We start from the raw sequence: 14919 nt of genomic DNA on the forward strand, positions 1-14919 counted from the left end.
ATAATTCTTCGTCAATTTTAGAATATTTGACGCCGTTTTCAGCCTCCGAAATGTGGTAAAAAGCTTTTTTGAAATATTTTTTCAAATGCTCGAATCTCATTGGTTCCGGTGTTTGGTGACGATTTTCGTTGAAGATAACCAGGGCCCGAGTGGGCCCGGGGAACGAGGTTGGTCTTAAAGTATTTTAATTACAAATTAGAGGTGCATAAGCTTGTGAATCAAACAAAGACGAGTGAAACAAACTCCTATTGAACTTTTTCGCAATTTTTTATGCATACTTCCGCATCCGGAAGATGGCGGCCTCCATTGAGTGATTTGGTTTTTGAAATATTTTTTCAAATGCTCGAATCTCATTGGTTCCAGTGTTTGGTGACGATTTTCGTTGAAGATAACCAGGCCCGTGCGGGCCAAAGTTGGTCTTAAAGTATTTTAATTACAAATTAGAGGTGTATAAGATTGTGAATCAAAAAAAGACGGGTGAAACAAACTCCTATTGAACTTTTTTCAATTTGTTGTGCATACTTCCGCATCCGCAAGATGGCGGCCTCCATTGAGCGATTTGGTGCATCAAAGCTTCGAAATTCTCAAGGGATCCAGCAAAATCTGGCTTTTCAACATAATATGTACACGTTCATTCACAACACCGGCTTCGCCGGCTATGAGTTACGCCGTAAAAAGATGTGATCAGAAGAGGGTCGTTTGAGTGCACAATATTTGGAGGTAAAGACTGAGTTTGGACATTCTGCATCATCTCGGGCAGAGTCTGCAGTTTGAGGTGTGTGGGGATTAAGAGGCGGTGAGGGGTGGAGGATGCCCTGACTACTGCTGGGAAAGCAATGGCAAACCACATAGTGTAATCCTTCCCAAGCAAGTGCTTCGGCAGAACCGACGCTCTGTAACAGTACATCAGAAACAGAATATGAGTCATATAATCATTAGAATATGAATACGCATTGCGTAGAGTGAGAGCTTCGTCGACAATGGTCAGTCAATCAGTACGCAGCCATCACAAACATCAGCAAGATGGCGGGCGGACACCGCAATTTAGTTACCCTACCGATAGGTGGCAGCAGCACCATTTTTCTTGACACGTCTCATGAAGTCGGTGTAACTGGCGGAAAACTGAAGTCGGTGTATCTGGCAGAAAACTGAATTTGGTGTACCTGGCTTAAATGAAGTCGGTGTAGCTGGCAGAAAACTGAAACCGGTGTAGCTGGTGGAAAACTGAAATCGGTGTACCTGGCTTAAATGAAGTCGGTGTAGCTGGCAGAAAACTGAAGTCGATGTAGCTGGCGGAAAACTGAAGCCGGTGTAGCTGGTGGAAAAAAGAAATCATTGTAGCTGGCGTAAATGATGAGCGGTTTCGAATTCAAAATCCGTTCTGTACAGTACTGTATTGTAATTTATTGATTTTAATCCACAAGGTGAAAATAATTTATCGGTCATGCCAGACCAAAGCAAGATCACGTGAGCAAGATGGCGGATCATGGAAGGGACAAGATGGCGGATCATGGAAGGGACAAGATGGCGGATCATGGAAGGAACATTTGAAATGACAACATGAAATTTTGTTCCCAAGGGAATGGGGAATGACAGTGAAATTTTGAATGGATTTACATCTATCTATAATTCCAGTAATCTCTGTGTGTATGTTTGTATGTATGTATGTATGTATGTTTGTATGTTTGTATGTTTGTATGTCTGTATGTCTGTGACCGCTGTTTCTCGACAACCACGGGTCCGATATACTTGAAACTTGCCAGGTATATTGCTGGGGACCCGAGGATGTGCCTTTTCAAGGTTTCATATTAATCGGAGAAGTAGTTACCGAGCTATGTCCAAAAAACGATTCAACCAATCAGAGAGCAGCGAGCTATCACGTGTGCCGAACGTGGCGAACAGACTCTGCCTCGGACGGCACATTTGAGAGCGTATTCATTTATTTCACGTTGGAAAACTATGTTGCCGTTAAACTATGTTTTAAAACTAATTAAAACTAATTTGCGATTCATCGTAACTGCGATTTGCGACCTTCCGGACAGTGAAGACTGCACTTCCGGCAGCCAATCACAGAACGCGTTGTTGCGTAGGCGTGGCCGATGTGAGAGCGAGCCGAGCCGAGCGCGTGCGCCATTACGGTTCGTAATTCGATTTCTTCCGGAGAAAATAATAATTTCTCGATTTCTTATGCGCATTATTTCTCCCAATTCAGTCAGAGCGAAGGGCGGAAGCGAAGAGCGTTGTTTTTTTTGTTTACGGGTGTACGGGCGTACGGGCGGGGTAGAGCGTACGGGTAGCGTTTTTGTTTTTTTTTGGCAAGGAACGGGCACCCACGTACGGGCATGCCCTAGTATACATGCAATTGCCATAGAGGTTCGCTTACGAAGCTCTCTATTATATAATTATACATCACGATCCTTTCATTAATTTTATCCTGCTTTCTGAATGATCTTCATTGTGCAGCTTGTCTGTATAGTGAGCTATTTAATTACTGCATTAAACCTTGTACAAGCCACAGGTAATTAGATTGGTTTGTTCGTAAGTTAGATTCTATCAACTTTTGCTCATATTCCAGTTTGCCGTGAATCAACAGGTCTTCATCGCAGGAGGCAGAACCTTGCCCTTTGGATACAACTTCGGCTTTTCGTATTGTACAAACCACAGTTGGTAAATTGGAATAAAATTGAAAAATCGAATTTCCTTTCGTTGACCCATTTTACATTCACATCCCATGGCTTAGCTGAAGGACGATGCTGATTTCATGTTCAAATCGCATACGTCGTGTTGATTTATTCTCGACTAATACTAATAGTTTTGTAATGTATGCAAAAGTACAATGATGGCTTCTCATCTACTTGTGCTGCTTGTGATCCATGGCTACATGTACTAGCTCATGTATGATGGACTTCATCCTGCACGAGGTCTATGTACAGGTTCCTCCATGAGCCTTAGAAGAATCTATAACAAATGTCCAGGCACATATAGTTTGATACTTTTATTATATTTTCAGATATAGTTTTGCTATGAAATTACTATCGATTGCCTTCTTTGTATCAGGACGAGCTCAATATCATCTCACAAGCTGATAAAACATTATCAAGGTTCTGCAAGTGGCAGAACAGAATAAACCCGAAGAAGGACTCGCATCCATCACATCATGACGTGGCTATCCTATTAACAAGGTCAGATAAACAAACTCACGTTATTCCTTGGTGGTGTAATAATGCCTCGTGGTGTAATTGTGCCTCGGTCGTGTAATTCATCGGTGGTGTAATTCATCGGTGGTGTAATAGTGCCTCGGTCGTGTAATTCATCGGTGGTGTAATTCATCGGTGGTGTAATTCATCGGTGGTGTAATAATGCCTCGGTGGTGTAATTCATCGGTGGTATAATTCCTCAGTGGTGTAAATGTAATAACGCGTCGGCCGTGTAATTCATCGGTGGTGTAATAATACCTCGGTGATGTAATTCCTTGGCAGTGTAATTCTCGGTGGTGCCTTGGTGGTGTCATTCCTCAGTGTGGTGTCATTTCTTGGTGTGGTGTAATTCCTCGGTGTGGTGTAATTCCTCGGTGTGGTGTAATTCCTCGGTGTAGTTCCTCGGTGGCGTAATTCATCGGTGATGTAATTCCTCGTTGGTGTAATTTGGCGGTGGTGTAATAATTCATCGGTGGTGTAATAATGCCTCGGTGGTGTAATTCATCGGTGGTGTAATAATGCCTCGGTGGTGTAAATGTAATAATGCCTCGATCGTGTAATTAATCGGTGGTGTAATAATGCCTCGGTGATGTAATTCCTTGGTAGTGTAATTCTCGGTGGTGCCTTGGTGGTGTCATTCCTCGGTGTGGTGTCATTCCTCGGTGTGGTGTAAATCCTCGGTGTAGTGCCTCAGTGGTGTCATTCCTCGGTGTGGTGTCATTCCTCGGTGGTGTAATTCCTCGGTGTAGTGCCTCGGTGGTGTAATTCCTCGGTGTAGTGCCTCGGTGATATAATTCCTCGGTAGTGTAGTGCCTCGGTGGTGTAATTCATCAGTGATGTAATAATGCCTCGGTGGTGTAATCCCTCGGTGGTATAATCCCTCGGTGGTGTAATAATCCCTCGGTGGTGTAATTCATCGGTGGTGTAATTCATCTGTGGTGTAATAATGCCTCGGTGGTGTAATGGATGGATCATCAGCTCCAAGTCTGTCGATGGTCGATGGATCGAACCCCGCCTGAGTCATACCAAAGATTTTAAAAGTTCGTGCTGTTTCCTTGCTTTACACTCAGCAATTGAAAAGGATAGCCCATGGACAAACAACCATAGGTATAATAGCGCAGGAGGCTTTGATGGGCCTAATGGCCTCCTCGTGCATCATGCGTTCCCTGTAAGCCATAAGGGAACATATATTATGTTCATGGTAAGCCTTACATCATCCTGCACAGAATTACTTCATTGGATCACCACAATCTCAAATTAACATCCTAACAATGGCACCAGAGATCAGCAGCCACTGCAGTGTAAACTCCATACAGAATGCCATGAAGCGACTCACCATCCCTGCTCCAACAACCTCTTCTAGTTGCACAACCTGTACCAACAAAAAACACAAAAATTTGGAATCACCGTGGGAAGAACACCACCTTTTTCTTCCACTTCAAGTCACGCTACATCCTGGATGTATCATCGCTGCTCCTAAATAACAGCCAGATCCAAATCTTGGAATTTCCTAAGAAGTACCATGGAATGCAAGCTATCGACACAGGGACACGTGGGACAGTTTAAAGAAAAGACCCACCGGCATCCTCCCATGGTAACTTCGGATGTACACTAAATAATGCTGCGTGATGAGCAGCACCACTCACACCCTGTGAGATCATTCGGAGGAAAACATTTCAGAGTCAGGATTTAATATTCCAATGTGGAAGTTTGTAAAAGGCACATTTTTCAGTTATTCAAGCAATCGGACAACATTCTTAACAAGAACAAGAACTGCTTTGCAATATAGTCCTTGAGCCCAGACCCCAATTTTCACATATTGGTACCACCCAGAGGGACCAAACCAAATTGCTATTTTCAGCTTGCTAGATGTCCCTAGTTTACATTTTGGTATGATAGCCTTTGTAGATGAGTAGCTTAATGGTGGTTATCACCTCATATGTAAACACTAGCAGAAGTACCCGGCATTGCCGGGCGGGGGAGGAGGAGGGGAGGGGGAGGAGGAGGGGAGGGGGAAGAGGAGGGGAGGGGAACGGGGAGGAGGAAGGGGGGGAGGAGGAGGGGAGGGGGAAGAGGAGGGGAGGGGAACAGGGGGGAGGGAGAGGGGGGGAGGGGGGGAGGGGAGGGTGTGGGGGTGCCCGGGGGAAGAAGGGCCCCTCCCCCCTCCCCCTTCCCCTCCCCCTTCCCTTTCCCCTCCCCCCTTCACCTCCCCCTTCCCCCTCCCCCCCCTCCCCCTTCCCCCTCCCCTCCTCCCCCCTCCCCCCCCATTCCCCTCCCCTCCTCTTCCTCCTCCCCTCCTCCTCCCCCTTAACACCAGGGGGGTTGACTCAGCCTGTCATCCTACCGAGGTCGGCAAATTGAGTACCAGTTCACTGGTAATTCCCTGTGTGCCGCAAGAGGCGCCTAACAGGGTTGGCGGCACGAACCCGGAAGTCGGAACTCATTGTCGTCAAATAAATGTAGCATGTATGTTTCACTCTCTGTCACATGCCGTTGGTCCCATGTCAATCGGATGAAGTTGAAAAATTAACATTACGAAGTTTCTCTGGGACGTACTGATTCCGAATAATGAAGTTGAAAAATTAACGTTCCGAAATACGCTAATTACGCTAACGGAAGCGCTGGCGCTGCGAAGTGCTAGAGGGAGCGCTGCGCTCCCTCCCTTCGATTCCCTCCCTCTTCTGCTAGCGTTTCTGCGCTAATACGCTAATTTTAAAACCCGAAGTTTTTTTAAAATTTAAGGTGTGCTGTAGTTGCTCTGAGACGTACTGATTCCGAATATGCCTTTGGTTTTTCTCTGCGATGAGTAGTTCTCGAGTTATAAGAGGACAAACAAACATACTTTACTGCTTTATATATATAGATACCCTGCGCAAAAAAGACGAAACACACGTTTTTCCTTGTACTTTACTCTAAGAATAACAACTTTATTAAGATAGTTAGGAAAGAGTCAAAAGTACATTTTGAGTTATTTTTCAGTAGAAAACAATCTTAAAATGTGTCTTTTTATGAACTGGGATGTTTCACACACTTGAAGGTAAATTGAAATAAATGTGTTCATACACTCAATGTTGTTACTTCTGGCAATGTCATTTCAAAGAACTTTTTATATCTACATGGATTCACACCCTTATTCTGTTTAGAAAAGCCTAAATAATAAAATAAAACCAATATGTCACTTATCATGTCATCACTTAATAACCCAAGTCAAAATTGAAATTTCTGTTACCGTGATACACACTCTCATACATGACTGTACACTGCCAAGTTAATCAGTGTCATCATCAGTGTCCGAGTCTGACAACTCTACTTCCAGCTCTTTTTCTCTGGCTTGGTTGGTGCAGGTTTGTAGTTTCCACATGTCTGTGCACTTCAAGCTATATGCCAGGCAGGTACAGTCCGGTAGTTTGCATGAGCGCACACATGTGCAGGACAGCAACTGGAGCACAGCTTCTGGTGCAGGTGATCCACGCATCCACTGCACAGCAAGCTTGCCCTCTTCATCTGTGGTCCAACTACAGTCCTTGGGGTCAGGGATGAATGGGTGACTCTGCAAACATCTCCTCCAGATGGCCGCTTGATAGTTCGCACGGAGGGCATGCAGGAAGAGACAGTCCTCACAGGGAGGCAGCTGGCTAGACTCCACTTCACCACGTCTCGCACAGAACAGTTGGTAGCGAAGCTTGTTGACTGTGGCAGTCTGTGCAGAAGGCATGTAGAGATGGCAGGTGACCTTTTGGAGTTTACTGAACAGCTCCCCAGATACCTCCCATGACTGACCAAGTTCAGCAAAGGCCTCCAGATAGGTCTTGTCAGACTTCATTCGCTTGAAGGCAGCCAACTTGCCACGTCCAGCAAATGCGCTGACTGTATCACAGCCTGTGTAGCCATGCATACCAATCAGTGCCTCACACACCTCACCTCCCAGAGCATGGCTCAGCTTCTGGATGTCAAGGTATCTTGTCCTGGTCTTGGTTCCGCACTTCATGTACATGGGACATGGGATGGACTTGGCAACAGCCAGGCACAGCACGAGGACATCTCTGTCTTCTGCACTGATCACAACGGACCTGATGCCAGATTCTGCTGCATGAACACCATGTAGTAAGATGCGGGTGTCAGCTTCTTCCTGTGAGGACTTTAGCTCTGTGGCCTCCTCCCAGTGCTCTTTCGACAGTTTGTAACATTGATGTCCACAGGTCACATACAGTAACTTGTTGTCAAGCTTCTGCCTGTGTTCTGGCCCCTTCCACGTCTGCACAAGGAACTCGATCAAGCTGGTCTTGTTAGATGAACTGGAGATGAACGTTCTCCACTGTTGAATGTTGTGCCCAGGTGCTATGGTCTTGAACTGCAATGCTGTGTCTCCTCCCCTGTTGACCCTTTCCGCATTTTTGATGGATGTGTCTCTGTAGACATCGAAGACGACATCAATGCGGTGGCTCTTTCTACCTTCGTGGAGGACTTGAGACAGTGCTGATTCTGCCAGCTGTGAGAAGGTCTTTTCATTTCCTTTCAGTTTATGGACTAGGCTCATCCCATCAATGACTGTTGCTGAGGGCTCTGGGATGACTTCTGCTGGAGAAACATTCTTTTCCAACTCCCTGGCAAGGGCAGCTTTGTTGGTCTTGCGGAGAGACCCATCACCATTGGCCAGAGCCCATGGCAGGGGCCCCAGTGGATGAGCCAGCACGTCACTCATGTGTAGTTTCCTGCTTTCGGCAACAAGTATCATCTGGCCAAACAGTTTCCTGTCAGCTTTGATGACTACTTCTTTGGCAGAGCTTTTACTACATGACTTCTTTCTGATGTCTGAAAACGTCTTCAGCTTCTTCTTTGACATCTTGTCATGAAACGTTGTAGCTGGGGCAGCTGCTTCCAAGCGCTCTTGTTTGAATGTTTGATATGCCTCCCCTCCTACCTTGCGGGCGTCGAGAAGGTCCTTGGCAACTTCTGCTGGGGCCACCGCACCAGTTGACAGACTGACAAACTCTCCATGGTCAAGGTTGAATGGATTCAACCAGCTGGTTTCCATCAGTGGAACCATGGACTGGATGTCAGCCTCATCTCTTCTGATTCTTGGCATCTGTAGGTCAGGATGACTGAAGTTGTCATGTTGGCCTACATGAACCATGTCCCTTAGCTGTCTCATATAAGTGCTTCGGTACTCAGATGTCAGGTAGTATCTAGCCACAGCTCCAGGTTTCAGGCTGAACCCTTTTGTGCCTCCAGGTGTCTGGGTGTCCTTGTTGACAGTCTCTTCGATCGTCTGGTCCACAGGTATCCGCCCAAAGGGATTCTTGCAGCCGATCTGCACAGAAAACCCACTTTGCATAAAGTGGGCATGGATGTCAGGATGTTCGATGGGTAGCCGAGACATTGTGGCATAGTAGTAGGTCAGGAACCGGGCGTAGTTCACCTTGTCATAGGCAAAGCACCAGGGAATCATCTCTCGAATAGCTGCCAGGTGAAGCATCCAGTTACCTTCTCGAGATGCTCGGATGAGGCCCAGCATAATCTCAACCAAAAATTATTGTCAATTATTGTCAATAATCAAAAATTATTGACAAAGCTACCTATCTCAAAAGGCTATCATATCTTATTACACTCATATCAACCCTATAAACATTTTAGTACTACTTTGGTTTGGTCCCCCCAGGTGGTACCGATATCTGCTCTGGCCCATGGACTAATACGTGTCCCCTACCGATGTGATATTTTCTAAGTCCAAAAAGGGCCTACCTCTGAAAATTTGATGAAACTTCCTGAAACTCGAACTTTTTCTGTAACTTATAATAAAGCCATGTACCAAGTTTCAGTTGAATGTGTTAAAGGGTATGGTGAAAAAGTGTGGAAAACCATACGTGGGACAGATGGATGGACAGACGGGGAGCAAACCTAGAGTCCCCTCCCGTGAAACAGGTAGGGGACTAATAAGCATTAGATCATTTTCACAGAAATATTATGCTTACATTTTTGTAACTGTGAAAAAAAAAACAATTGCGTTATAATATGAAACAGCCAAAGTAATGCCACTTGTCTTGACAGTACGCAATCCTGCCACCTTGAATTGCCATTTACATGGAAATATGGTGTGTGGATGATAAAAAGATAAACTAATCACAGCAAGGATAAAAGATAACGGTATTTACAGCTTTGTCACAATTTGTCAATACCTGCACCTTTTGGTGAAGTTCAACCGGATGTTGCCAAGAAATGTGAGACGTGAATAAAGTTGGAAACAAAATGCAAAATAATGAACAGTATGTTGCTCTTCTACATAATGGTCATCATAATTTTATGAGTTTTTTAATGATTTTATGCAGCACGTGACTGCAGGTTAGAATTGGTTCTTGCAGAGGTGCAACCCCACAGGAAGATGGGATTGATTAATAATTTGCAGCAGAGTTAGAGGTCAGCACAGGTTAGCAGCCGAGCAGTGCCACCATGGGCATATTAACCTCTAAATCAGGATTCCACAATTGAAGGCACTAGGATGTATATTGTACATAGTGATCTGTTGTTAGGCCTGCAAAGTCGAATATATGCTTAGAACAATCAACAACGAAGGCAAGGCCCTTCTCTCTTCTATAAACCCAATGCCAACAACATTGATCATCATTATGGTAGCTCTGGCCAATTACTCCCACTGATACTGATCACAGATGTTTGTAATTGCGAATACATGAGCAATTGCCAAATTGTTTTGCTGTAAATTCTCAAAGAAGTTTGAAATAATTTCTCCTCTTTTTCTTTTTCCATCATTTTAATATACGGTAATTGGTCATAACTTACCCTAGCCGCTGGTCAGTAGACATAGTGAGCATCCATTCTCAACCCTCTTCTGCAACCCTCTTCTGATGAAACTGCCAAAATCAAGACTCTCTGCTCACCTTCACTCTTTCATTCCTCTTTTCTCCCGCTTCGGGAACAAACTCCCTCACTCTCTTCAATCCCACTCCTCCCTCCAGTTCATTAAAACAGCTGTTCACCACCATCTCTTATCTTCCCCCATCCAAAACCATGATCTTTTCTAACCCCGTTAATTCACCCCAGATCCACATTTCTGAAATACCGACTTCTTTCCTGGAAGTCCTAGCAGTGTCCATGTGTTTTTGTTTTTTTTAACCTCTCCCACCCCCCAACCTCCTTCCCACGCCTTTGCCACCAAGCCCTCTACCCCCCACAGATCTCCCAATGTCTCTGCTCTCAAATGTTGTACTTGTGTGCTTCCCCCTCTCTCCCCATCTTGTCTCCCGCTCCCTTTATTTCGTCTTATGTGTCCGTTTGTTTTTTTGTCATTAATGTTAGCTCTTACACGAGCCTCGAACTTGTATTAAAAAAAAATAAAAAAAAATAAAATAATGAATCAACGATTCATTCATAATGAGCCTCCAAATATTGATTCACAAAAAAGGACAATGGAATTGATTCATTATGAATCTAAGACATGAACAAATGAATGGTTGATGAACGGTATACATGAAAAATAAATTTGGATGTTTTTGAAAATGGGCTTTACATTTTAAAGCAGTGAAGCCACTTCAATATTTGGCTATGTCTGTCCGTCCATCAAAAAAAAGAAGAAGAAGAACTTTTCTAAACCACCGTGTTTTAATTCTAACGGGTTCCAAAGGGTTATAGAGTGTAGTTCTAAAGGGTAATTCTAAATGGTCCTAAAAGGTCATTCTAAAGGGTTTCCTTCGTTTCTAGGCTTTGCCTATATTAAAGCGCGGCGTTACGCGCGCTGCTTGTGAGCAAGGAGGAAGCGGACAAGCGGTAACATATAAACGCCTTTATTCAAGACTACACTGTAACACTCCGGGCTGGGCGCCCGGTGTCTCTCATGAGGCCACGCCTACCCCTCGGACGTGGCCACCGCCCACTTGGTGCGTGGAATGATGTCACCACGCCAGTGGGCTTTTGTGTCCGCCACACGCGCCCCCCCAGAATTCCCGCGCACCTGGAGGGCCAGTTTGCGGGGCAGACGAATGACCCGGCCGAAGCGCCCCCTGGCGATCGGCGGCGTCCGGGGTGCAGGGATGCCAGGTGGGATGCCCCTGGCTGCTCCTGGGATGGGTGCAGGACCGGGGGGCGGCGTGGCGGCGGGGCTGGGCGGTGCCGGGGGTCCGCCCGCAGGAGGGCGGCCCCGACGTGGGGGTCGGGCCACTGGCGGTGGATGGTCCACATCGAGGTGGGCCGGCTTGAGGCGGTCTACCGAAACGCGGTCAGGAGTACCGCCGATGTCCAGGGTGAAGTGCTTCGCCCCGGTCTCCAGCACGCGGAAAGGCCCGTCGTACGGGGGCCGCAGTGGTGTCCGATGGGCATCGTGGCGGACGAAGACGTACTCCGCCGTGCGAAGCTCCGGGGCGACGTGCGTCGGTGGGTGCCCGTGGCATGCCGTTGGCACCGGGGCGAACCTCTGGGCGGTCTCTTGCAGAGCGGAGCGCTGCTGTGCCGCGGACCATGGTGCCGTGGAGTCGGGGAGGAACTCGCCCGGCACCCGCAGCGGTTGCCCGAAGACCAACTCCGCCGCGGATGCGCGCAGGTCCTCCTTGGGCGCCGTCCGGAGGCCCAGCAGGACCCAGGGGAGCCTGTCGACCCAGCCGCCGTCGCGGAGGGTGGCCCGGAGCGCGGCCTTCAATGAGCGGTGAAATCGCTCACACAGGCCGTTAGCCTGGGGGTGGTAGGCCGTGGTTCGGTGCAGCCGGACCCCGAGCCCCTGCGCAACCGCCCCCCAGAGCTCCGAGGTGAACTGGGGGCCGCGGTCGGATGAGATGTCTGAGGGGGCGCCGAACCGGGCGACCCAGGTGGCGATGAAAGCCTGCGCGACATCGGCCGCCGTTGTCGACGCCAAGGGCACGGCCTCCGGCCACCGGGTGGTGCGGTCCACCATGGTGAGGACGTGGGTGAAACCCCGCGAGGGGGGCAGAGGTCCCACCAGGTCCACATGGACGTGGTCAAACCGGCGTTCCGGCACCGTGAACGGGGCCAACGGGGCCTGGGTGTGCCGGTGCACCTTGGCGCGCTGGCACGCGAGGCATGTCCTGGCCCAGCCGCGGACGGCCTTCCGGAGGCCATGCCAGACGAACTTGTCGGCGATCAGCCTTTGGGAGGCCCTCGCGCCCGGGTGGGACAGGCCGTGGATGGCGTCAAACACCTGGCGCTGCCAGCCCGCGGGCACAATGGGGCGAGGACGCCCGAGGGAGACGTCACACAAGAGGGCCGCGCCCGCGCCGTCGAACGGCACCTCGGTGACGCGGAGGCCCGTGACGGCGGTCCGCAAGGCCTGGACGTCGGGGTCAGCGGCCTGGTCCGCTGCCATCCGGGCATAGTCGATGCCGAGGTGGACTGCGTGGGCGACGGCCCGGGAAAGGCAATCCGCCACCGGGTTGTCCTTCCCCGCGACGTGCTGGATGTCCGTCGTGTACTCGGACACGGCCGAGAGGTGACGCTGCTGCCGGGCCGACCACGGCTCGGTGACCTTGCCCATCGCGAAGATCAGCGGCTTGTGGTCGACGAAGGCAGTGAACGCCCGGCCCTCGAGCAGATGGCGGAAGTGCCTGACCGCCAAGTGAAGTCCGAGCAACTCGCGGTCGAAGGTACTGTAACGGCGTTCGGGCGGGCGAAGCTGCCGGCTAAAGAACGCCAGCGGTTGCCAAGCTCCACGCACCCATTGCTCGTGCACCGCGCCCACCGCGTAGTCCGAGGCATCGGTGGTGAGGGCGATCGGTGCATCGGGCGCCGGGTGCGCGAGCATGGTGGCGTTAGCCAAGGCGAGCTTCGCGCCCGTGAACGCCGTGTGCATCTGCTCGGTCCAGGTAACGTCGCCTTTGCCCGGCTTACCTCGGAGAGCTTCGTGCAGGGGGCGCAGGAGCTGGGCGATACGGGGCAGGAACCGATGGTAAAAGTTCACCATGCCCAGGAACTCCTGCAGCCCTCTGATCGTGCGGGGGCGCGGAAACCCCTTCACCGCCTCCACCTTGGCCGGCAGGGGGACGGCTCCGTGCCTGGTGACACGGTGCCCCAGAAAATCGATTGTGGCGGCGCCGAACCGGCACTTTGCGGGGTTCACAATCAGGCCATGCTGGCCCAGGCGTTCGAAGAGCGTGCGGAGGTGGCGTAGGTGCTCTTCGCGGGACGCGCTGGCGACGAGGATATCGTCCAGGTAGACGTAGACAAAATCCAAGTCGCGCAGGACGCTGTCCATCAGTCGCTGGAACGCCTGAGCCGCATTCTTCAGACCGAAGGGCATGCGCAGGAACTCGAAGAGTCCGAATGGCGTGATGACCGCCGTCTTCGGGACGTCCTCCGGCCTGACGGGGACCTGATGGTAGCCGCGTATGAGGTCCACCTTCGAGAAGAAGGACCTGCCCGCCAAACGGGCGGAAAAGTCCTGAATGTGGGGGACGGGGTAGCGGTCGGGAGTCGTGGCGTCATTGAGACGGCGATAGTCCCCGCACGGTCGCCATCCCCCGCCGGGCTTCGGCACGATGTGCAGCGGCGACGCCCAAGCGCTCTCTGAGCGCCGAACGATGCCGAGTCGCTCCAGGGTAGCGAACTCCGCTTTTGCCACCGCCAGCTTCGTCGGCTCGAGGCGGCGTGCCCGGGCGTAGACCGGTGGCCCGACGGTGGGGATGTGATGGGCCACCCCGTGCTTGACGGCCCCCGCCGAGAAGGTGGGCCGCGTGAGGGCCGGGAAACCGGCGAGGAGGCGGGTGAATGCGTCCGCTGCCGGAAGCGTACAGACCAACGTGGCCGGAACCGAATCGTTCGGCAAGCCGCTTGGCAAGCCGCTCGTTGAGCTGGGCAACGCACATGCGAGCGAGCTGAACGTCTCGGCCTGGACAAGCCGTCTGCGCTTGACGTCGACCAGGAGCCCATTAGCGCACAGGAAGTCCGCGCCAAGCAGTGCCATGGGCACGTCGGCGGTGACGAACGTCCATCGGAAAACCTGCCCTCCAAACCGCAGAGAGAGGCAGCGTTTTCCGTACGTACGGATGGGCGTCCCGTTCGCGGCAAGCAGCGCGGGGCCCTCACCCGCGGCGTGCTTGTCTGACATGCCGGCGGGAATGACACTCACCTGTGCTCCCGTGTCGCACAGGTAACGGCGCCCGGAGAAGGTGTCCGTTATGAACAGCAGGCTGCTCGAACGGCCGGCGCTCATCGCCACAATTGAGCGCCGGCCCGGGCGTTTCCCGACCCGTTGAAGGAGCACGGCGGATGACACCGCCGAGCTTCGTGGCCGAACTTGGCGTGGAACCAGCACCAGGTGGTGGAGCTGGAGGAGCGCGGCTGGCTCCGCCAGGCCGGTGGAGTCGACGGGTTTCCCCGCGGTGGCGGTTTTCGCCGCGGCGGTGGGCGGGGCGTGGCGGCGTTCACGAGGTGCGTATCAGCATGCTGCTGAACCACAGCGTGCTGTAGAAGATGATGCTGTGGAACATCAGCGTGCTGTAGAAGATGATGCTGTGGAACATCAGCGTGCTGTAGAAGATGATGCTGTGGAACATCAGCGTGCTGTAGAAGATGATGCTGTGGAACATCAGCGTGCTGTAGAAGATGATGCTGTGGAACAGCAGCGTCGAAGGCCGTGACGGCCACGCCAACGCTCGCCCGCGTGTCCGAAGCGGCGAAGTACTTGTCCGCCTCGGCCGCCAATGCTCGGGGTTCCGTTAGCCCGGTCCCGGCCAACGCGAGGCGAACCTGCGCTGGAAGTTGGCGA

General features: G+C 50.8%; 1 protein-coding gene across 1 annotated transcript in view; it reads left to right on the plus strand.

Annotated features, from left to right (window-relative positions):
* The window catches only part of LOC137418888 (A disintegrin and metalloproteinase with thrombospondin motifs 7-like), a 152521-nt gene that overhangs the window by 5448 nt on the left and 132154 nt on the right, over positions 1 to 14919 (plus strand). The window contains exon 6 of the mRNA XM_078772863.1: positions 3058 to 3182. Coding sequence (XP_078628989.1) covers positions 3058 to 3182 — 125 coding nt within the window. The remainder of the gene's footprint in view (positions 1 to 3057; positions 3183 to 14919) is intronic.

The sequence above is a fragment of the Myxine glutinosa genome, chromosome 2 (genome assembly GCF_964187855.1).
Source record: "Myxine glutinosa chromosome 2, kmMyxGlut1.1, whole genome shotgun sequence".
NCBI lineage: Eukaryota > Metazoa > Chordata > Myxini > Myxiniformes > Myxinidae > Myxine > Myxine glutinosa.